General features: G+C 27.5%; 2 protein-coding genes across 4 annotated transcripts in view; one reads left to right on the plus strand and one right to left on the minus strand.

The window, feature by feature from the left end:
• Positions 1-8,866: 8,866 nt before the first annotated feature.
• On the minus strand, positions 8,867-17,401 carry LOC111037718 (putative leucine-rich repeat-containing protein DDB_G0290503). The gene is made up of 17 exons (XM_022320441.1): positions 17,270-17,401; positions 16,067-16,157; positions 15,355-15,492; positions 15,176-15,283; positions 13,651-13,845; positions 12,207-12,295; positions 11,924-12,124; positions 11,631-11,864; positions 11,329-11,562; positions 10,945-11,210; positions 10,697-10,869; positions 10,560-10,639; positions 10,257-10,460; positions 9,942-10,170; positions 9,678-9,871; positions 9,425-9,601; positions 8,867-9,295 (listed from the first exon to the last, which is right to left on the minus strand). Exons 1-17 carry the CDS (start codon positions 17,399-17,401, stop codon positions 8,987-8,989), a joined length of 3,054 nt encoding a protein of 1,017 aa, XP_022176133.1. The 3' UTR covers positions 8,867-8,986.
• A 2,602-nt stretch (positions 17,402-20,003) lies between these two features.
• The window catches only part of LOC111037701 (V-type proton ATPase 116 kDa subunit a), a 40,773-nt gene continuing 34,691 nt past the window's right edge, over positions 20,004-26,085 (plus strand). For 2 of the 3 annotated variants that reach the window (XM_022320414.1, XM_022320418.1), the window contains exon 1: positions 20,004-20,518. The gene's annotated coding sequence lies outside the window, so the exon portion shown is untranslated. The remainder of the gene's footprint in view (positions 20,519-26,085) is intronic. The other variant, XM_022320416.1, reaches the window with a different exon arrangement.

A 26,085-nucleotide genomic window follows, 5' to 3' on the forward strand; every position in this document is an offset into this window, starting at 1 on the left:
TACTGTTTTAGGGATATTTGCGTTAATCCAGTAGTCTAAATATTATTGTCATTATAACTCCTAGAATTTGGTTTTTCTAACCTTTCATAACACACTCTCTCTTTCTATATATCTATTTATCTCTATCTCTCTCTCTCTCTCTCTCTCTCTCCCTTATTCTCTCTTAATAATAATAATAATAGAATATACCTTAAAACTAATTAACACGTCTTACATTAAAAAATAATATATTATTAAATATTGTGAATTACGATTTCAATATTGTCACTACTATTATATTATAGTATTTAGTCTATAGTCAAGTTTACCATTTAATCCGTAGTATTTTGACAATGCTGAAATATAAGCTATTGTATTTTAACTTTGTTTGTTCGATATTGTATATCGCAGGGTTTAAAAAAATAACAATTATTATGCTTACACAGTTGTATTTAAATACATATTATATATTATATCCTTGATTGTGTTATGAATCATTTACATATACCTATGTCGCACAATCACTTACTGTTTTAAACTTTTAAACACTTATCTATTTTATATTACCTGCAAGCTGCATCCAGTTGCGTATTTAGGATTTTGTTGCCTTGGGTGCACATTTTTTTAACGCCCATTTCTCCCAAACAAAGTTTTTTTACAGAAGCAATTTTTCTCACCCGTAATAAACGTACAACACATTTGTAAAGTTTGCTGTCCCAAAAAAATGTACTGCCTGGTGCGATTGCCCCCCATGTTCCCCCTAAGTATGTCACTGGCTGCATCACAATAGGTAAGTTACATTATAGACATAATTTGAAATATCGTTACACTTTCTAGCTGCAGTAAAACTACAATAATCGTTATCGTTAATTGTAAGCCATAAAATTACCCAGAAACAATTCACGGAGCTCTCAATTATAGTACCTACAATAATATAGGTAGGTATATTGCACAGTTATTGTTTTAACATAATATAAAGTATAAACATATTTTTGACTGCGATGCCAAATTTCGTAAGGTTTTGTTGTCATGGTTACCATGGGTGGCTCTAGAGACATGGTTGGGGGGCTGGGGGGCAAGTCATAATTTTCATAAAACGTTCCATATTTTAATATGTTTTTTTTTTAAATTTTGTTATTAACAATATAAAATTTTTCAGGAATACGGTCTTGGGAGAGGGGGGCTTAGGCCCCTAGGCCGCCCCTGATGGTTAGTTATCAACAAAAATATATTAATTATGATTCATAGATTTTCCTTGTAGATGAAAAATACCAAGTAGCGTGCTACTGCCTACTGGTACTGTCCAGTGGCAATACGAATATATACATACTCGTGTAGAAAATAGGTTTTTAACCTTCCGAACTGAAAATTACATAGACATATAAGATAACTAGATAGCGGACTGCATATACATTCCCATAGGAACGTTGAAGTCTTGCGGCCATATGCCCATATGTGATATGTCATTATGTCAACAGGGCAATGTTTACAAAATAACCCAATAGATAATATACTTATACATATTTATATGTTATATATATATATTACGAATATACTATGTATATTATCAACCATACAATTTCGCCCTGTTGGCATATGGCTTCCCGACTTCAATATTATCCTGTAGTCGGCTATATAGTTGTTTTATATGTCTGTGGGAACTTGGAAGTATCGAGATATTCTGCAAAAATAACCAGAACGTAACAAAATATGTGAGTACCTACATATTATATTATATACAGCTTAACAACTTTTCCGACTTTTGATGCTAAATGTGTTCATTGAAATTATTACAAATGTAAATCGTCTCCAATGAATGGCGAAAATTGGAGAATTCCTTAGATATCAGATATTATAATATTACCTAAAAATCCATAAACCCTATACTTAATATGTAATCATATGTTTCATTGTATTTAGTCAAAAATAATATATACAGGCCTCTTCACTCTGCCCTTGGGGATGGCCCTGTCATTACAACAGTAAAAGTCCAAAATTCAGGGTATTACAATTATTTACAAATACTGTTATACTGCGGTTTTGGTGAGTACTTTATTTTGTATATTGTAAGTCAACATTTGTGATACATGTATCTATTTATGTAACTATTTCAACAACCTTTTATACTTATAAAGTATATCTGAGCAGCTATTAAAAATGTATAAGTCGTAACTAAAAGTCTAGGGTGGCACTGCCGAATGCCTGCCCATAAACACAACATCCTGTCAACGGCCATTAATCAAATTTACTCATTAAACTTATTGTATAGATTGTAAATAATATTTTAATAAAATAAAAAAAAGTCGTAACTAAAATAACGTTATGGAATTCAATTAAAAGTTCTCGACTACATTCAATATATTTCGACTATTCAACACAGCTCATAATAATTTTTAATTCGTGGCATATGTAGTTTGTCCCAACATATATAAAGTATTTTAAACTTTAAATAAAACAATAAATCCGGAAAACTGAAAAATATAATAAGTTCACTATTTACAAAACATAATATTATTTGTGATTTGAACGTATATTATTATTATATCGTATATAATATATTTGAAGAACTATAAGTAAGTATTTATTTATTTAACCAATCGTTAAAACTTAAAAGTAATACATACCTCAATTGTTCATAAAATGTATAATAACACAAAAATGCAACAAAAAAAAAAAAATCGAACAGCATATAAACTCAAATCTATATAACGAAATTAAAAAGATAAATTTAATTAAACTTCGTTCTATCCTACTCAAATACCTACAAATGCGACGAACAAAAATGTTATGCTCTATATCCATTTTAAAAAAACAACGCCAGATGAAACGTAGTTTTAACGTAGTCTCACTATTATTAAAATTGATAATGTCAAATTAGACTTTATCGTGGAAAAGAAAAAATTGTGAGACAAAAAGAGAGAAAGAAAAAGAGTCAGGAATATGAGAAGAAGAGCGGAGTGAGAGAGAAAAGAAAGGAGAAGAGAGATAGAGTGGAGAAAATAGAGAACAGTTGTAAGATGAAAGATAACAACGAGCGATTTCGGCATCTGATCTGATTCGTACCTACACCTCTTAATCTCTCTCTTAATACATTATGTTTATTACAATAATATTAACTACGTTAAATTCCATTAAAACTTCGTTGTCAGCGAACAGAGCCTTCAGATTGGCCGAGCGTTCCTGGCGGGCAGCATTCCGTTCCACGATTCCGTCCAGCTCGTTTTATATGTCCAATAATCGTTATTATACATTATTAAATCATTGGTAATAAGAATAATAACATCATCGCTTATCGGTAGTAACTTTTTTTTTTATTTAAAAGTTTACTGGCTTCCACGACTAAGGTTATCAGCTAATATTTTTTTTTTAAATAAAAACAGATTTGACATTTATTTATTAATTTTTTTATTAAAAAACCATTAAAAATTACATAGGATACAAAAAATATTGAGTTAGATTTCATGATTAACTATCTCTTTTAAGCTTTCAGCTTGTGTTAGAGATAGAGAGTAATAATTATTATTTATATACTATTATACAATTGAAAAAAAAAGAAAAAAAGTAACAGTATACCGATAAGTGATGATATTATTTTCCTTGTTATTGTTAAACTGTTACTGTATACATCGAATTCGCATATGTTTATAGTTTCGATTGAATTCCAAGATCGTTCTATCTTACTAAGTTGTAACTTGTAAGTAATTTTAAAGTTCAAATGATTGGTATGGTACACCAACATTTTGTGAGGCACCTCTCTCGACTTAGTGCTTAGGTATTGTTCAAGCATAATTTTAGTTTAATGTAAAAACAAAGTATGAAGAACCTTCTACTACATTTTTAATCCATATCTATGAACATTTTATGTATTTGTAACTCCAAAACATTTTGCAAATGTTTTTGATTTTGTTTAAATTTGAACACTCGTAAAACAAATTGTGATTCCATATTATACTATTATCGATATGTTTAATAATCACATGAATAACTTTAGAGAACCTCGCTCTAAATGCTCATACTTTTTTGATTAAGAAAATAAAATGTTATCAATAGGGAACGGATTTTATTGTAATAATAAAATCAAAATATGTACATAAATATGTAAAAAAAATAATCAAAATATGTAATAACCACTTTTTTTTTTTCCGTTTGAACCGACAGCAGAGGAGGATCTGTATGAACACTACTACTCCTCTCTGCAATGTAATAATTACTTAACAGAAAAAGTAAGTATAAAAATCATATTTCTTATCTAATTAATAATTATTAAAACAATGTGAAACTACATAATCTCTAAGATTTAAAAACGTAAGATGGCGGCGATTTGGTCGTAAAATGTTTTTGTATTGACTGAATGAACGTTCCATATCAACTGACGTAATGATAGCATACCGATTTTTCACAACACTTACAGTATAGAACTTTCCCACCACTTTGAAATGTTTCATTCGGAAATTCTTTTAAATATGCGGCTACCTTATTATTGATTGAACTTACAACTTAAGGCATTCTAAACAATTTTATAAAAAAAACAACAAAATTTCGATGTAAATATGAAGAAAAAAACGATGCAAATAATTACGCCCGCCAGAACAGTAACTAGACATACACTGAAGACCGTAAAATTGAATAAACACGTTACTTACCCACTTTTCCACAGTGTATAATACGATAGCAGTGTATAAAGTACGTAAGTCCATTTAGAGAACGTAGATAATGTTCATCGTCATTGAAAATTACAAATATTATTATTTTAGGCTTTCATCGACAGCGTATAATATTTAGACCATAGGGTATCTGATTGCCATTAAGATAAGGCAAATAATCTTTGACGTCGTTTTAAATTGACGAAAAAAACCAAAAATACCCAAATATTTACGAAATATTCAGTTATTTACAAAATATGCGAATATATGTATTTTTACCCAAATATGTAAAAATATGTAAAATAAAATTGGGCTTATTTCAATAAGAATGATCAGAATCGTGCACATTTTTTATCAGATTAAAAATATATCATTCCAATAAAAATATGTATTTACAATAAAATCCGTTCCCTGGTTATCAATATAAATATAAAAACCAATAACAATTTCAAATATCTATAAAGCATAAATACCTCAAAAAAATCCAAAATTATTCATTTATTTATTATGGTAAGAAAATACTAATATAAATATTTGGTAAAAATGCAAATAACTTATTCATTTCTACAAAATAATAGAATCTTTTTGGTCGATAGCTGGTATTACGTACATTTTCCCGTTTTTTCTTAGACCCTCGAAATCTAATACTAGTAAGTAGATCCAGCTTAACACGAAAAATTAAGTTTATAGGGATATAGCTACCATCGGAAACTCGCTGCCTTGAAACTCGGGGGCTTGTGAGACTCGGTGATATAGACTGGAGAAGACAGTATTGTTGAAATGGCTTATAAAATATGTCGCTCCTAGGTGATGGGTGGTTATTGGTTAAAGAACAAAAATTGAGGAGGCGACAAGGATTTTTGATATGGCTTGGAGGTCTCGTTTCCAACGTGGGAATGTTTGAAATTCGAGTTTCAGTGTCTAGAAATCTCACATCGCCCATGAAAGTCGGCAATTGAATAATACGGTTCCCCATTGCATGTCCGGTGCTTTTTCGTTTGTAAACAATAAACATAATATGTATATTCGAAATCTGTGTTTGAGTGTCTAGCAAGTCAGCCAATCAAAGGTGTAATTCGAAACCAGAATGAGTAATCAGCCTTCGGCGGATAGAGCGCTTTAGTGTGTCGTCGCATGTCTGGTGCTTTTTCGTATGTAAAAAAATGTAAATTTGAAATCCGTGTTCAAATGCCTAGCAAGTCAGTCACCTCAAGTGATTAACATTCAAGTTAGCCACCAAGGTAGGCAATCCGACTTGGTCGCATCGCAGACAGTGTGCTACAACTAATCAGGTAGGTAGTCCACCTGCGGTAGATTGCAGACTCGCCGATCAACGGCTATAAGTGAAACTCAACTAAAGCGGTAGTATATACCTCCATTCTACACCCACACTGATGTGTGAAATGCCGCGACTACCGCGATAACTCAATTCTGTTATCTTGACTACTATAGTACTATCCAGATTGTTCTATATTTTAATACATAAAACATATAAATTGAAATTTATATGATAATGTATATTATTATAACATCATCAAAATTATCACAAAACGTCAAATTACAAATTCTAAAATCATCACAGCAGTGGAAAGTCTTATTCTGTAAATTATAACATTAAACATTCGCATGACTCACGGATATCTCATGGCCAAAGAAGACCCTCCATCATGCCCGACGTGCGGAACAATCATCACCGTCAAACATATACTTACCGAATGTCGAAAGTTCATTGAAAGACGCATTGAGCTAAAACTTCCTGAGACACTATACGAGATACTAGCACCCACTCCTGAGACGACCAAAAGACTCTTCAATTTCGTCAACTCAACAGAACTGCGTCAACTGATTTAAATTTTTGTAATATAGTTAAAATAAATTTGTAAATATATAGATAACTAGTAGAAATTAAGATAGTATGTAAGAAATTAATATAAATGTAAATATGTAACGCCGGCTAATATCCTCGCAGTTGATGCCTTAAACAATTAATAAAATAATAAAAAAAAAAACATTAAACATAAATTCAACAAAATTATCACACAAAAATTATAATAGTAAAAATATCATACAAGTTATTGAACATTACATATAAAAATAAAAATAAATTATCAAAGTTGCATGAGTCTAAAATTCTATTTTTGGTGACCAATTTTTGGAAATATTTTTCAATATGTTATTTACTGGTTCATTTTCGATGTTTTGTTGCCGAATAAACTCTGCTAGAAAGGACTCCAAATGATGGCGTCTGGTTTCCCTGTGCTTTTTATTTCTTCATTTAGCAGAGCAACAAATACGTTTAATATGCTGAGTATGGTCCCCAGTAACTGGGTCAACACAGTTATGAGTGTGATTGACTGTATCATGCGTATATCCGGCTCTGGTTAGTTCGTGCATATCATATGCATATCAACGCCAACAGTCTGAATATATGGTTGCACCTACCTTTATGTATTGTTTTATTACAGTTGAAGGCGTTTCCTTTGCACGATTAGGAACTTGGATTAAAAATGTCTCCTTTGTTTCCCGACAAACGCTTCCAAATATCCACTGTTGTGGTAAAATCCTTCCAGCATTATATTTCTTTTTGAAAACCTACTATCGTCGATTTTAACAATTTTTCCTGGTCCTCCGATTTGTATTTGTTGATTTTGACTAATTTTTATCGTACACACTTCAAGCATGTAATTATTCTATACAATAACTGATATCCCAGATGCTTTTCACAAAATTTAACGGAGGTCAGTTTTGCACTCCAACAATATATAAATCGGAGTATTGTTAAAAAAGACAGACGACTATTTTCAAACCGATTACCCAGAAACATATTGGTTTTACACTGACACGTCTTGACGTTGCATTTTCAAAAAATTTCTTTTTGGCCGATGTATAGTTTTTTTATGCATTTTTTTTTTGCATTCACGGTGTATCGGAAGTAAATATTAAATTTCGTGACTTTGTGTAGAATCTAATATGTTCCTATAATCCTATAGGTAGATATATTAACATTATTATAATTAATGTACCAACTTACCTCGTTAAGTCCTAACTCCTAACTGTTAATAATGAATTAAGATTTTAATAAAATCAGTGTCAATTTAATCATGAAAAGTTATTTTATTGAAGTGGGTAGAATAAATTAGCCATTAAATCATGTTATGTGGTGTTAGGGAAATTACCCCCCCACCCACTGTTTTACCCCTTCGCAGTCACAGTGTGAATAAAATATGCATGATGCGTGAAACTGAAATTTTCCTGGCTCACTGTCAACTCCTGGCAACTTAACAAAATTGTGTGCAACTCTGCAATAAAATGGCCCCTATGCCTATATAGACACTGCTGCACCTTGCACTCTCACTCAGAGGTTACTCGTATGCCATACCATACGACCATAGATAGTTAAAGTAACTAAGTCATTTTTTTCAACTAGTTAAATAACTTTAAAAGTTATCGAAAAAAGTAACTTTTTAATTAACTTTCAACTTTTAAACTAGTTAAAACTGCCCAGTTTTGCAAAAAACAAGCAAATAAAAGAACTAAAATATTATACGGCGAATTCTGTATTTAGCAAGTAACACGCTGAGAATTACACACACGACTACAATAATTAATAAAATAATAACGATTCAGAATTTCAGATATTACCGTATCAATATTGAGTACACCGTACATGTGTACGTATATTCGATGTATTATAAATTGGCCACTTTCATCACATAGGTACGATAAGCTCACGAGTTGTGACGTAGGATAAAGGCCTAGGTACTACAATAATATTATCATTAGGTATCAGATTTTCTAATATTATTATACTTTACGGAAAAAAACTATAATAACTTTATATTGTCATATATTTTGAAAAAAACATTTTTACGTACATATTTAACTTAAATAATTTAAGCATTATTTAGAAATCACTAATCAGCGTATAATATGTGCGATGCACCCCCCCCCCCTACAAAATTCCTGGAGGCGCCTATGGTACATACTTAAAACTTGTATTTTAAGATATTTTCAAAAATAGTAGGTACTCAACACGTCTTTACTCTGAAACGCTTTTTGTATGTAAAGATTTTACATTGATTGTTGACTTTAAATTTAATACATTACAATGACCACTCAATGACAAAGTACACTTGAAACCTACTTTTTTTTTGTTATTAGACATTGCTGAAGTTTCAGGTGTGCTTGAAAACATTAAAATTGCATTTTATTTATAAAAGTAAAAACAAATTGTAAATATATTTTTTTTAATGTTTAATAAAAATAATTACAAAAATGATGAATTAAAAAAAAATTATTAACATAAAGGTTAGGAAATAAAAAAACATATAAAATCATTTATACAAGATGATTGCTCTCGCAGATCAACTAGTGTTAAAACTTGATAATTTATTAACATTACTGAACGCCAAGCGTCTTTGTTTGCAATCATTTTCAAATTCCTCAAGAGCTTGTTGGATTTCATTTTCTCTGTGTGTCAACAGCTCATCAGTTTTAGTTTTGAGTTCATCTAGGAAACGAACACAGTTCACCAATAATTCATTGTAAACTAGATGTTGTTTTTGATTGGCATGTTTATAGCCCAGTGCAGCATGTTTCACTTTTGCATACTTTGCCTGTAACTTCTCCCATTCAGATACTGTTGTAGATAATTTATCTTTCATTTGACGCATCTAATCAAAACATACAATAATAAAGTAACTACAAAACATGATTCAAATATATTTAAAAGTTTTTAATATAAAGCTTAAGCACAATACTGTAAAGTACACTATTTCACTACTGAATATTGTTTAAGTCACCTCTTGGGACCAATTGGTCATTATTTGTGCAAATTTTGATCTTTCCTCTTCAATTTGTTGTTTCAGCTGATTCATGTTTGTAGAACTAGAGTGCATTTCTTTGAATTGTTCATACTGACGAGTCTTATTTGAAATTTCTATTTTGGCGTTTTCTAATTTCATTTCAAGTTCTTTGATCTATTTCATAAAGCATATTGAATTATTTGCAAAACATAGAGGTAAAAAATTAACATTAAGCAAATGTGATTCTCACAAGATTATTTTTTAATGTAACAATCTCTTTAGCTTTTTCAAACTGTTCTTGATGATGGGCAACAATTTGTATCATTTCCTGTTTTGCATAGTCATCTGCATTCTGTTTTGCTACGGTGTTTAATGTCTCTATCTCAATCTTATGTTTACACTTTAGATCTTCAATTATTTTACCACATGCAATTTTTTCCTCATCTAAACGGTAATAATACAATTTGGGAACTTTTAATTTAAATTACTTAATCATTTTAAATTTTGTACATACTAAATTTTTTATTGTAAATCATCTCTAACTCGTCTAATTCATTTTTGTACTTGAATGTCATTTCATTCATTGCAAGTTTGTGTTTCCTTTCTATATTAGACAGTGAATTTTCATAATCCGATAATTTTGACCTTAAAGTTTTTTCATCATTGTTTACTTTACAAGACGTTTGTAAATCAGAATTGGTAAGCTTACAAATTATATCTTTTGCTTGTTTTAATTCATCAACCTAAATGTTTTACAACATGTATACAACTTGTCAACTTTGAAATATAAATACACATAAAGCATGCATTCATTATTCAATTTTGTTACCTTTTCCTCATATTGTTTTTTTAAATTTTCTAGCTGTTCACAATAAGTAGCCACTTTAGAATTACACTCTGATTGTAATCGTTGTTCCAAAGACAATACTCTTTCTTTCGATTGCAACAAATCAATTTTTAATTTAGCAATCATCTCTTTTTGACGTTTATGCAGCGATAACTCATTTTTTAAATCTTCAATTTCTTTTATTAACTTAAAAAAACAAAACCATTTTGTTAATTGTTAAATGCATATTGATAAATGATAATACAATTTAATTTTTTTATTTGATTTATTAATTAAAAAGCTTACTGATTGTTTTTGAAAAGAACCTTGATCATCGCTCATTTCTTTTTTCATACTTATTAAATTGATAGCCAATTCTTCTTTTTCTACAAAATTTTAAGATTTTGAATTCTAATGTTATTCAAAAAACAATTCACACATACCTTTCACTAGGGTACTGTATTGTTTATCTAGTGTTTCAAATTGAGAAGATAATTCATCAAAACGTTTTTCTAATCGTTCTTTTTCATTTAAACTATGTTCTTTCTCTGAACATACTTTAACATAAAGCTGTTTTAGTTCATCAATCTCCTTTACATATTCTTCCATTCGATTTCTATACATTCAAATTATAAACAACACAATGAGTATTATATTTTAACTATCCTTTAAATAACTTTGAAAAACATACTTAAGTTTTTCTATTTCTTCATCTTTTTGTTTTGAAATATTCTCTAATGATGACTCATGGTAATGCATATATTCTTCAATTGAATTATTGTTTATTACCTTATCACTTTCAATCATTTGTTTTGAAAGTGAAGCCATTTCTTCTGTTCGAATTAGCTTACACATGGTATCTTCTAGTTGCAGTTCTAAAGCATTTCGAAGCGTTTCACAATCATTAGAATGTTCACCAATTTGGCTTTTATCACGAGAATATTTCTCTAATTCTGACTGAAACATAATAATTTATATTATTAAATTATTATACATATTGTTTATTACATATTATACTATAATTTTAAATGAGATAATTTATTTGGGTAAGCCATAATATTAACTGTATTTATACCTGTATTTTACGTATACAATGTTGGTATGTTATTTCTTTCTTTTCCAATTCAGCAATACTTCTATTTTTAACATTTAACATTTCTGTTAATTTTTTTACATCGTCTCTTTGTTTTTGTAACAATTCTAAATTTTTCTGATAATCTTCTTCTAATTGACTTCCATCATTAATATTGCGCAATTCATTGCCAACATGTGAATCATTCAAACTTGTATGAAGTTTCTCATTTTCAACCTAAACACAAAAACTATAAATTAAAATTTATATTATAAATTATTATTTAAAAACTTATTTTTACTTACTGTTAGCCTTTGTAATGTATTATTTAGCTGTTGATTTTGTTTGGAACATTCGCTAAGTTGACTGTTTAAATTTAAAATGTGATCATAGTTATTGGAAATTGATAGCTTATTTTGTTGTGCTGCATTTAATTCTTTTTTTAGATTACAAATCAAATCATTATTTTCTGATATAATGCGATGGTGTTCTTGTTGCAGTTTTTTTAACTCATTTGTTAACAATGTACAATGACGATCCTACAAAATATACGATACTAAAGAAAATATTGCATTTTTAATCATACAACCAACTATACTTTAAAACGTATTTGTTCTATAACACTTTTGTATTGGTTCTGTAAATTTACAACTTCTTGATTATGCTTTTTTTTCAAATCATTTATAATGCAGTCCACATTTGTATCATATTGCCTTGAACCATTATTACGCGAGAGGTTAGTAAGTTGTTCTTCAAGAGTTTTCATATTAATACGAATTGTTTCAAGTTCTTTAGTTAACTAAAATCAATATTAAGTAACTTTAAATAGGACTATAAACGTAAAATCAATTTCTAAATTTCTAAAATTTTAAATAACAAACCTTGGAATTTATTGTATCTTTTGTTTCTATATTATGTTTCAAAGTTAAATTTTGATTTTCCAAATGTTCAATATTTTCTTTAAGATTCTCTAAGTAAAATAAAAATATTATATTATTTATTATGATACAATATAAATAGCTTGACTAACAAACATTTACAAGAATTTTTTTTCATTATTTCAAAATTGCTGAAATTTGGTTTTAAAATCAAAGAATTATTAATGATTACTGTTTGAAAAAAAAATATGACATCAAATATGAATGTTATTCTAAAAAGTAAAAACTTATAAATAATCAACAATACAACTGTGAAAATAATTTTTTTTCTTCCAATAGTGTTGTTTTGCAGTCACATCAAATAATATAAAAAAAAAATCAAAACTATTTAAAATAATGAGCGTAAATACTTAAATTGATCACCTTGTATAATTATCATTATTCCGATAAAAAGTATAAATTTACATTTAACACATCTATTTTTATATTTTACTTCAAAAATTAAAAAAATATATAAGTAATTATCTTTAATTTAATTAAGTTATAGAAAACTGGAAAATAATCTTATTACTGTTAAACTAATACATTTATCAATTTGTTTATATAACCCTTTCACAGCTTCAGACGTTCTATAACGTTCAAAACATTTACACTATTTACTACTCTAGACGTACTGTAAGTTCTTGTATTTTATAAATTTATAATATTATCATTTGCTGGTGACTGTACAAATTTCAAAACCCTGGATCACATTATTCTGAACTTAAATAATTAGATCATATAGACCTCAAAATTTAAATTAAAAAAAAAATTATTTTATTTTGTGTAGCATACACAGGTTGCAGATTTTAAATATTAAATAGTGTTGCAGACTTACAGTGAAAAGATTAAGATAGGATAGCCAATTACAAAATGTATTACAATTAATAAATCCTAATCCTATAGGTAATCAACTGATATAGTCTAATCATAAATGTACAATAAATATACACATATGCTTTTAAACTATAACATAATTATTAAATTAAATTAATAATCATCTAAAATTAATAAAAATGAATACACACATAAATATTATAAAAAAAAATATAGATTTGTTTAGTACTAAAATATTATTTTCTGGCTTATGTAAAATTTGTTTTATTTAGGTATATACTAAGTTTCAAGGATTCTATTAGTATAATTTTTTTATGAAAAAGGTCCATTATAGTTTTAGAGTAAAATTAACTTTAGATAAACCAACAGGGTTAAAAAATTAGAAATCTAAATACTATTGTACTACCAATATTAAGATAAATTAATTTTATGAACTTTAAATTTATCATAAAATAGGCATACTTGGTAATATAGGCCAATAAACCGGTTCCACTCAGAATCATTTTTTGTATGCAATGACTTATCAATTCAACACAATTTTTTTTTAAAGTTATTATTTGTAAATTATTACCACACTGACGCTGATACTCCATGACTGTTCTTTGACCTTCGGATTCATTGATTAACAAATTTTTACGAAGATTATCAATTTCTGCATCTGCTTGCATTTTATACTCAGATAATTCTTTTTCTAATCTATTTACTTCACTACGTCTCATTTCATACAGAGCTTGTAACGTTTCATAATTAGTTTCATTTGACATTCCTAAAAAATAAGAAAATGATAAAATTAAAATTAAATATCTACTGTTTGATATTTTGTATAAATCCAAGATTTATCTAAATCTTGAGCCAAGCTATGAATGTATAGTTTTCCAAATCATTTTTTCATGATCCCTGTTTAAGATAGATGGAATACTGTTTCAAGCAATGGTATACATTGTTGGAAAACAGGTCTAGTTAGGACATTGAACAGATATTTTTTTTTCTTTTCTTGGTAGTTAGAAGATTTTTAGACATCTCTAGAAAAATGTTGAAGAAATACCTATGAATAATCTCACATAGGCGCAACTAGAGACACTTTTCTGGAAGAGGGGTCTAAAATTGTATCAGCAGCACAGACCCTGGTAGGTAATTGATTTTTTAAATTAGCATAAGATTAAAAAACTTGGGTGCTAAGCTTCTCATCCCCCCTCCTAATTGTGCCTACGGAGTCCTAATAAAGCTCCACTCAAAAATGTATCAGTAACGACACCCGACCTTTTAATTCTAAATATAATATATATTTAAGACAAACAGTATTATAAGTTATAACATAATATATTTTGATAAAAAAATGTATAATAGTAATAAATGGTTGAATTGCAACTAAAACAAAAATAATTATGCATACAACTAGAGGTTTTCATTTAGTTAAAATATTGGAAATAAACAACAGTATAATACTTTATTTAAAAAACTATTTAATTCCAATAATAATATTTAAAACTTAACATGTTATAAATATTATCTGCATATTATAAGAATCCAATAATTATCACATTCTATTAACATTGTGATAACTTCATTGCAGCTCATTAATAACACATTATTATTGTACTTTGTGAAACAATAATTAATTGATATTATTATTTTAGGTACATGTAACTTTGTATTTAGAGTATTGAACATTGGATAAAGTGGATTGAAATTAGTTGTATTTTTGTCTTATATGTTAGAGAAATATTTAAATTATGTTAAGTCAATTAGCCACAAAACATCAGAACAAATTGCACTCTAAATAACAGCCTCACTTTAACCCTTTAATCGTTGAACTTACTTCCAACTCGCTTCCTAGCAATCCCCCACGGTGTTTAAAGAGAAAATGGTGTCATGACTTATCAAACGATTGACGGCTATCAAACCATTTAATTAAATTTAAGTTAATAATTAATAAAAAAAATAATAATAACATTGGGTTCTATCACTGGATGGCCTCCTTCCTCATGTGTTCAGGTTGTATAATTTACTTATTGTATGCTCAAATTTGCTTATTATGCCTTGTAGCATAGATTGTAAATATTCTTCTTAAAATAAAAAAAAAATAATAATGTTACCTTCATAAACATATTGTTTGCTAACATTTTTTGCAGCATCCTTAGAAGTGATATGTTTATCACTTTTAACTTGGGGATTATATTGTGGTATGGGTGATGGATATGAGCCTAAAAATTACAAATAAATGAACTATCAGTGTATTACTAAATCAATAAGTCATTGTTGTTTATAATATTACCATCTCTATGGAAATCAGGTTGAAAGTTTGTATTCATATAATGTTGTAAATGTTGAAAAGCTGGGTTAGAAAGTATTGATGCTTTTTTTCTCTTTGATTTGTGAATAGATCCAGAGTGACTTTCATTACTTTCAAGCTCTGAAAAATATGATTCCCATTTCCATACATATATATATTTCAATTAGAATGTAGAATAATGTATTACACACGGTTGCCAAGTAACAAACTGTAGGTATACAGAACATTAATAACAACTATCCAAATTCGTAATAAAAATAATAATAATAGCAATAAGTACTTTATTTCACGCATGTTAATAATCTAAAAAGAAAGCCATTGTATGCAATTATTATGAATAATCACAAATATAATAAAATATTAAAGTTGTTACAGAAAACCAAAATTTCCCAAAATGAAATCATAAATAATTTTTAAGGATTATCCAACAATAATTTATTTAATTGTTTTATGAATTAGGTAGGTTATTTTTTTATTTTTTTATTTGATTGTTAAATTTTTTTAACATTCTAAATGTTTTTACGAATTTGAATAATATTAATTTTAATACAGAGTGTCAAGTTGTCTTAGCTACATTAACTAACTAACTGTGAAAATCACATCAAATAATTTATTTATATGGGTAATTAATATGTAGTATATAAATTATTAACATAAACATTATTTATAATGTCTTAATAAAAATTGTAATTACCCTCTTCGGAGGCATCACTACAATGGCTTGAACTGATAACACTCATATTAGCTCCACTTTCATTAAAAACTTCATCCAATTCTATTTTGAGCTGAAACAATATAAAACATTTTAACTGTACATTTTATTTTAGCTAAGCATTAAAAAGTATTACACACAAATATTTTAACATATTTTGCATTTTAAGATATAGAAAAATTAAATTTTAATAAATAATAAATTGTAATGGTGATTCACACTATTTATAATATTATGTATTTATATGTAATTGCTTATTATTTTACCTAATATACATATATATACACAGGACCACCATACATGTGTCATCTTACATTTGTTTTATACTATCAATGAGTTTGGCCATCTTTTATTATATTTTTTAGATTGGGTACTTTACAAAATGTATATTACTAAACTTTCAGCCTGCTACATGTGTCAAAATAGTTTTGAATTATACTTTATTTCGAGTGATGCTACCAGCCACCAGGAAATTGGTAAAGTAAAATATATTATACAAACATTTTCTTTTTTTCATTATAGTTACTTAAATTATACTCGATATAACTAAGTTTTTTTAATCTAATTTAACAAAAAATTTTTTTTCGATTCCCTCATCTTGTATTGATCTGACACTGATACAATGTCCATAGATAGACGTTACCACTATACAACATAAATAGCTGAGATTCCAGATAGGGAAGGATAGGTAAAGATACATAATAGATATAGGTACATATTAATGTTTTAGATATGTACATTCAAGTAATTGTATTCTATAAAAATTTAGTAGAGATGGCACCTATTCCACTTAAGGAATGTTTTAGTGTTATAACCTATAAAAACATTTTTATAAGCCATTTTATAGATAGGTAGTACATATTTAAGACTTTTTACTAGTCATATTTGATACTCCCATATCCAATGGATTTCCAAGGCATATACATTTGAAATTTGAACACCTATCAAACAAATTAACATAATATTTCTTTTCCTGATTTGATTAGGGTTTACTAATTTATAAAACACAAAGTGTGTTTGATCTTTGGTAGCATTTTGTACAATTGTATCTAAAAATAATGTAAATAATCAGTTTAAGTAAGTGTAACAATTTAACAAAATACATAAACAGTATAAAAATAGGTACAAAGGCTTATGGAAATTTAAAAAATGATGGGCACCTATAATATATCAAAACAACTGTACCTCTTGATCGAGTCTTTGTACATCCAAATGATCTTCATTGTCATCTTGGAAGTTATTGTTCACCTGAATACTGGCCAAATCAGAGCCTTGAAATATGCTCTGACCGGGATTTTCGTGTTCGAAATTATTCATTTTTTACTATACGAATGCTAAGATACATAATCACTGTTCGAAACTGCATAATATGTACAATTACAGATGTAAGATGTGTTGATAAGTCGCATCGTGTCAATTTATTATTAATGTTTACTGTTTAGTGTTTCCTATGTTTAAAAAATTTACAACTGCAGTGCGTAGTAAAAAACCAAATCAAAACAACGACATCAAAAACGTTTTAGAATGTTAAAACCTGTCGAAAATGACCAGACTCAATACTACGAACACTATATTAGCATGTTGGGTTTATGGAAATAATATATAAAAAAATGACACTTAGTAACGAGTAACGACCAACGTTATCACTTATCAGTTTATCACGTCAACTCAATAATATTATGTCAATATTGGCGGGAAAACAAGTAGAAAAGAAACTATATGTATTATCAAATTATCCAACGTATCCACATAAATAATAAAGATTTATTATGCGTACTGCGTACGACCATGTACCTAAAGATAATATAATGATTCGTATATCTTATATTATTTATAAATAAAATTATATCATGTTTTAAAATATAAATGTACCTCACGAACGTCCAAGGCACACTCATAGCAGGTGGCAGCCGGGTCACAAAACTTCAAATATACCGTCATAGTACCCATAGTACATTAGTACCACGTAATACCATAATATGGACATATTATTATAGACATATTATGTCCACACTACCGCACTAGTTTGGTACTAGATACTATAAAGTACGAGTATATTCCATATTATTATACATTTTTTTTTATATAATAATAACAATATTAACAACAGCCAACAGGTTTTAATTTATAAATGATAATTATGATTTAGAGCTATTATTATTTATTTAGTTTATTATCATTTTTCAGGAATGTTATCCGTTTAAAAAACAGTCTCAACAACAACGACAAAAACCGTGACAACGTGCAACTTTTAAAACATTTCAAATTGGTTTTTATACAGAAAACAAAATCCGTCTACTAGGTGTAGACTATGCGTCTATGCTGTAGTAAAGTTAATCATCAAATAATGTCTGAGTCATGGCTAAAGTAAAATGTTGGCCTTATGGAATGTAAACTAGAGAGACATAGACCTCATACTACTAATTATATAGACAATCAATGAGTGTATGAAAAGCGTAACATAGAGGGCGCTTTTTGATTACTCGATTATTCGCACGCACGGTAATGCGGGGTTTCTGGGTAAGATATATAATATATATACATATAGATGAAATATGAATGTATTCTTTCGTAAAGACAGCCTACATCACTGCAATATGTTGTTAACTGTTAAGCAGTCCGCATGCTGTTGTTAGACACAGTTCTCGTCTAATTAGAGGTATAAGGCATAAAGATGCATTATGGCCATATGAAAACGGACAAAACTCATGACACTCATGTGTGTACAGTTTACTTTAGTATAAGAAATAATTATTCCTTATGAATTTAAGAATAATGCATTGAATAAAAACAGGGGCGTCTCCAAACAGTTTTCAAGGAAGGGAGGGCGAACATTTAAATTTTAAATTACAATTTTGATCATTATTATTTTGATGACAATGAGTGTCATTTTGTATACATTATAAATTGTTGTGGAGGGATGTGAATCCCCGTTGGGAACGTCCCTGAATAACTATGCAGAGTAAAAGAAACTTGTATACAATTTTCCTTAAATTGTTATTTTTTATATTTACCAGAGTACCTGCATTTAAATATTTAATAACTATTGATGTTAAAAAAAATGACAAATACAACTATTTAATTGATATAATTTCATATAAGAATAAATAATTAGTGATAAAATTAAAAACGTAAAAACATTTAACTTACAACTTGTTTAAATAATTAGATTAAAATAAAATAATGATTCTATTTTGAAAATCTTTGGACTTTGGGTTGTGGAGTAGAAGGATAGACTTTGAATATGAGGGGAGGGGGGTTCTAAGGGGTCTATAGCCTCCCTATCCCTATATTTTTTTAGTTACATTTTTAGAATATAATGAGTTGTTTACCAGAAACATAATAGGCTATAGCCCCTTACATAAATCGCTATGCCGGGAACAGATAGGGGAATGAGGAGGCCCCTGCGAACTGCGATGAATATGTATGTCTCATTGCTCCCATTGAAAATTGCCCATGGGTGTTGCCGTGGCGGTGCCGGCTCTGTTCGCCGGTATTGTTTTATCACAGTTCACGAAAGGGTTGATCAAACTTTTGGTTGTCCGATGTGCACAACCTGTCCGTATTAATTACCTAGTGATAAAAGTCTATACAATCGTTCGTACATAATTATATATATAACATTATATTATATACAACTACTACTACAACTACTACTACGAACACTGCAACTACTACTACTACTATTACTACTAACATACTATTACTACTACTATTACTACTACTGCTCACTATCTACAGGTCGTAGTGTGGGTTCCCCTCGCGTATTAAACACACACGCACACACACAGACATATATATATTTTATATATGTATGTGTGTGTGTGTTGTATATTATATACGAAAAATTATTATTATCATTATTATTATTATGTACGTTACCTGTGTACATAATACTGTTTCACGTTTCATTTCAAGTTAGTGTGTTCGTTTTGTAGGTAGTCCGTGTGCCGTGCAGTGCTGTGCGTCTGTAGAATGATTGGATCATTTTTTAATTTTTCATTATTATTAAATACATTTTTATTTAATTAGTGAGTAACCGAAATAGTTTTTGTTCGTTTTGGTGTATAATTTATATTATAAATATTGTATTACTATCTGTTATCCTTAAGTCCAATGTGAAGAATATCTAATTATGACTGATATCTTTGATGTCTACGCTCGGTGTGCCCGACAATCAACCGGACTTCTGTCCTAGCAGCTAGCGTTCATCTATTGTTTCATTCTAAAACCTCCTATGTTTGAATATTTTTCAAGTGATAAATGCCATGAAACACTCAACCTAATTCGTTCTTGGCTGTTTAAAATAAATCAAATCTTTGAAAAATTGTCCTACTTTAAACCTACTTACATGTACGTAGCAACGTAAAATAAAGTGGAAAAAATATTTGTTCTTAGTCAGTTTTCAAGAGGGAAGCCATCACAAATATTACGGTAAGAACATACTACAATACTTATATTATATTTTCACAATTATTATTCTGTGTATGGTTTCTTATTTTCCAAAATATAATTATTTAATTTTCAAACTGTTGAACATAATTTAAATATTTTTTGTAATTAAAACTTAATAAGTACACATACCTACCTACCTATGTAATAAATATTTTTTATTTTATCTATTCTTGGAAATGTTAAAAATCGTATTATACACTTAGATTAATTAAAAGATAATTCATTAATCAATATGCATATATATATTCTATGTGGTAGATTGGTATAAGGTGGCAATGTTATCAAGCACTGTCGTTAGTTCAAAACTTGGTACCAGCTAATCTATAGTATAGAATGCAATAGAAAACTATTGAAACTTATGCTATCCTAGTTAAGCAACTGCTAACATTGGTAGACAATTAACTGTTGTACTAGCTAATCTTATAGTTTAATTAGTTCCTACTTATAAAAAAAAACACATTAGGTTACTTACCAATAATAATATTTTACCTACCATCTCTTTGCAGATATTAAACAATGATAGGTATCTTTTTTCATTTTAATTTACATTTTAAAGTTAAATTTAATTTGTTAGTTGAGTTTATTCTGTATAACATTTAAATGTCAAATACAGTGAATTGTTACTAAGTATTTATTTGAGGTACCATACCTACCTACTTATCTAGTATAATAAGCTTCAGGTAGGTATTTTTTTTAGCCAGAATTATTTCTACAGTTCTACCATTGATTTTATAATATACATACTATTTAGTGGCGGTCCTTACTTACCTCCTCCCTCTTATCCATCAGACAGGGGTAACACCTCAGCTGCCAACAATTAACTGTTAGATTTTTCCCTAGCATGGCTCTATATGCCTATATTATAAAACCAATGCTTCTATCTATCATCCCGAAAATAGTTTAATTTTTAAGAATATACCTAGCTAGTTGAATTATTTGCCTATTGGATTGGAATATTCATTAATGTTACTTTATATAGGTACCTATGTATTTTATTAACCATATATAACTAAATATTATAACCATACAGGTATAGGTAGGATCAATAGAAGCAAACTCTATGTTATGTCAGGTACCATGTAATTATTTTTTTCAAATTCCAAAAGTTGTAGTTAATCAAATTTCCTATGTGTAAGTAGGTAACTACAATTTATTATATCGTCAATGTTTTCCCATGTTTTCTTTGGTAAAATTAGATTTATTTTGTATACAAAGAAGAAATGTTAACTTGGGGCTTTTGTATTTAGCCTGTATTTGTTTTTAGAAGTTTGATGTCCCAGGGTGGTGCTTAAGAAGGTAATATAGAACTATGTTGTACCTATTCTATTTTATTCATACTACCTAGTATTAGGTTAGTACTTACTCATAAATCATAATCATAGTCCATATCCAATGAGACATTGTAACATTAATTTTATCCTCTGATATTACTTTTTACAAGACTTTTTACTTAATTTACCTATTATGATAATGATAAAAAAAAAATTGTTTCATAATTACTTTTGAAATGAATGAATTACATAGGTCGTATATTTTGTATTGTCATATCTATCTACCTAAGAGTGGTAAGATATCTTTAAACCACTAGAGTGTAAACCATTTTTAAGTGATTCCATAGGAAATTTTATAAAAACTTATTTTAAATGGTTAAAAAATGAAATAATTATGCTTATTAAAATAACTGTATTTTATAAATAGTTTCAACATTTAAAAAAAAACTTTATTTTAGAAATAGAATAGGTAGGTACCTATTATAAAATGTTTCAAGCTAGTTATCAAGCTATGAACCTACGCGAAATAGAGTATAATAACTCCTTGTATTGTTATTACATTTATATTAGAATATCTTTGTACATAATGAGTATGACAAAAATATATAATATTATTTAACAATTTAATTGAATATTCTCGCAAAAATAAAATACTGAATTAGTGCTAATAAATACTATTTTTTTTAAAAATATATTTATAAGCTTCTAGTATAAACTATGACAACTTGACATTTATAGCTAACTAATAAATACTATAAAGTATAATTTTCATTTCTCTTAATATTCTGGTATTTTTTTATAGTTTTATTACATAGATACCTACAATATATTTTTGTTTTATTAAATTATTATAATTATATTTACTTAAGACAACTTACTAAAAGTGTTTTATAGTAAAACCTTCATAAATAGGTATTAGGTAGAAATTGGAACACAAATTCATTTCATAGTAAGTCACATGGCCAAATAATTTAAGAATTAGCTCGATAATTTGGTACTAATATAAAACTGCTTGATCTCTGAATGAAGAAAATCTTACCATACTATCATATGGTTTTATGTAATAAAGGAGGAAATTTTGTCCATGTGACTGCTAAGGATGTCAACCAAATAGGATGAATTGTATCATTAATTACTACTTAACCACTAATGATCTTTCTGTATGGGATTTCTCACATAGGCCTTTTGCTTGATATTTTCTTTTAATTATAAGGTTAAAAGTCCATTCTGATTATTGCAGCATATTTATTTATGATAGTAATAACTATGGGTATGCATATTGCAATTAATAACACAATTATTTTAAATCATATTTTAAAACTATCCTTATTTATATCTTATTTGAACTCATTGTGTTCTACAATAGTCTTATAATTGCTATAATAAATTAGATACAGTCTGTACAATATTATTATTTTTAAAATAGTACCAGATTATTATTATAACTTTTAAAGTCCAAAAAAAGTAATTTAATATAATGTGATGTTAACATATTAGTGTATGATATAAGTATAGATATAGTTTAGTGTTTATTTGAATGTATTTTAATGGGTCCTTTTAAGTTTATGAATGAATAATTAGTATATAAAAAAATATAAACCATTTGTGGTACCTATTCAAAATTGTATTTAAAACTAAACTATTCAATTTACTACTACTAATAAAATTTTCAATTAAAAAAAAAAAATGTTGGTAAAATTGATAAGTATTAATACTACATTAACCAACCTACACAATTTAAACAGCAATAAACTTAAAATTTACCAATATATATTGTTAATATCTAACAAACATTTGATTATTTGAACAAATAACAGCAAAATAATATGTTAAGTAATATTGTATGTAAAGTGCTGTACTAAATATTTTTGTATAAATATTTAAATAATACTTTACAACAGTCAACAATGCTATTAGGCATGATGATAATTCATATATTGATATACCTAACTATAATTACGTAACCCAGAATAGTAGGTACATATTCTATAACCATACTTAGTTAGATAACGTAAATGTGTTTTTTTTCGGTATCTTATCATTGTTGAAATAAATCCTGTAATATTTTTTAAGATAATCTATTTGTTTTATAGTATTTATAATATATATTGCTTGTAATTTCATTAATTTACAGTAAAATTAATGTTAAACATCAACATGATTTTGATAAACAGTTCTCTTCAAGTAGTATTAACAGTAAAAAAAAATTAACAGGAAAAGATAAATATTTAAAGTTGATATGTAAATGGGTATTAAGGAGTTATACAATGCACATTAGTTCAGATTTTTCTGGTTAAAGTCCAAAATGAATGATTGCCAAATAATGTTTTTCATGATGACAATAGTTTCTATCGAAATTTCTATATTTCAAAAGCATAGTATTATGTAAAGTTTACATTTTTGCAGAAATTCAATCGATTTTTACTAAAATACTTATTATACCTACCTAAATAATATGTATATTATAAAAATTAAAAATATTTTCTGATCATAACAACTGAAAAATAACTCTATATTATAGTAGGTATAATATATAAACCCTAATTTTTTTCATCAAAATAAATTACTTTTATTTTTACTATGTAATGACTTATGCAGTTTTAAAAATTAAAATACTCATACTTTAGCTATACAATAAATTTGTTGTGTAATACACTGTATAGCATTTATTGAAGTGTAAAAATTAAAATATTCATATAGGTACCTACGATTTATTTAAGGATAGACATTTAATAATACAGACATTGGTATCGGTATGTCTTCTATTTAAAATCTTAATTTATGCTAAAAGCTTAATCATAATTATGTATATTTTCTAAGATATTTTCTTTCATACTGAGTGACATAGAATGCTGAAATTATCACATTAAGTAGGTACTAGCCACTAGGTAATGATAATTTGTGTATAAGGAAAATTCCATAATTTCATTTAGAATATTACTGAACCTATTACCTAGGTATTGTTCCTAATTTAAGTTATTTATTGTTCTTATCATAAATTAAAATTCATACAATACTCAATTACTTGCTTAATTGTAAAACAGTGCATTTGCCTAACACTTAAGTTAAACGATTATATTTATGGTGCATATAATAATTGTTTTATTTAACTATATTAATATTTATTTATTTAGAGACTATTTTTGTAGGCAGAGGCTTATTAAAGGGAGGTCACATGGGGCCCTTGCAACACCCATTCACCATATTTTATAATTTTTACATTATTTTTGAGATGTAAAATATAAGAACTTATAACTACCTATGTACAATTTGAGTTTTTTCTTTGTGCCCTCTCCTGCTGTAAGACATATCTAAATACGACTCTAGTTATACATAGGTATTAACTTGGTATTAATGCCATACAATAAATCATTTTTACAAAAAGTTGTGTAGCATATTTTAAAATTTTTAATTTTTAATGTCTATTTTGTTAGTTTTTGTTGAGGGATATTTTAGTCTATTCATATCCAATCTAAATATCCTAGTTGTATAACCTTCTAAATATAGAACATAATGTTCTTTTATTTATTATTTAATATTTATACTACATTCAATAGGTACCTTTTTGGAATATAAACTGTGTTCAGAATTGTCACATAAAGAGGTTTTAAAATATAGATATTAGTTATGTTATGAAAATTATTATGCAAGCCGTAAGATGTAAGATGATTGTGGGGATTCCAGTACCTATAGATAGTTTCAACTTTCAATTAAGTAGGTAATAAAGTTTAGTGTTCAGAATTATAAACAGTAAGCAGTTTAACTTTCTAAATGTATTGTAAAGAAATTTCATCAGTGATAGATGGATACATTGTACATAAATTAAAATAATTGTTGATACATTAATAAATTATTAATTTAATATTAATTTTAATTTTATTAAGTACCTACATTCTATGTGTACTCTTAGATAATATACGTACATAATATATATTATCCTATTTATATTTTAGTGTTTCTCAAAAAAATATACTCTGTATCCTTTAATGTTTTTAAATTAATGTATTACTGTATTTTTACAGTAATAACCAGCAAATATTGTTGAATGCCTAATGTCTAGGCATTTACCTATTTAAATTTAAGGAACACATAAACAAAAAATAATATTTTGTACAATTTAACATAAATATAATACAACCTAGCATAATGTTAAAAATTAAATATAATTAATTATAAAAAGAAGAATTTATAAATGTACTCATTACAAACAATATAAAATAAAGATTTGTTCATTATTAAATAATACAATAAGTATCAGTATTTAATTCTCTTAAC

The sequence above is a fragment of the Myzus persicae genome, unplaced genomic scaffold (genome assembly GCF_001856785.1).
Source record: "Myzus persicae strain clone G006 unplaced genomic scaffold, MPER_G0061.0, whole genome shotgun sequence".
NCBI lineage: Eukaryota > Metazoa > Arthropoda > Insecta > Hemiptera > Aphididae > Myzus > Myzus persicae.

What these genes read in the sequence shown, in the direction of transcription:
- LOC111037718 (XM_022320441.1), bottom strand. Translation starts at nt 17,401, where the DNA reads ATGAATAATTTCGAACACGAAAATCCCGGTCAGAGCATATTTCAAGGC. An exon ending in ATACATTACAAAGGCTAACA is followed by an intron (nt 11,563 to 11,630) that starts GTAAGTAAAAAT and finishes TTTTGTGTTTAG; the next exon opens with GTTGAAAATGAGAAACTTCA. An exon ending in TTACATTAAAAAATAATCTT is followed by an intron (nt 9,602 to 9,677) that starts GTGAGAATCACA and finishes TTTATGAAATAG; the next exon opens with ATCAAAGAACTTGAAATGAA.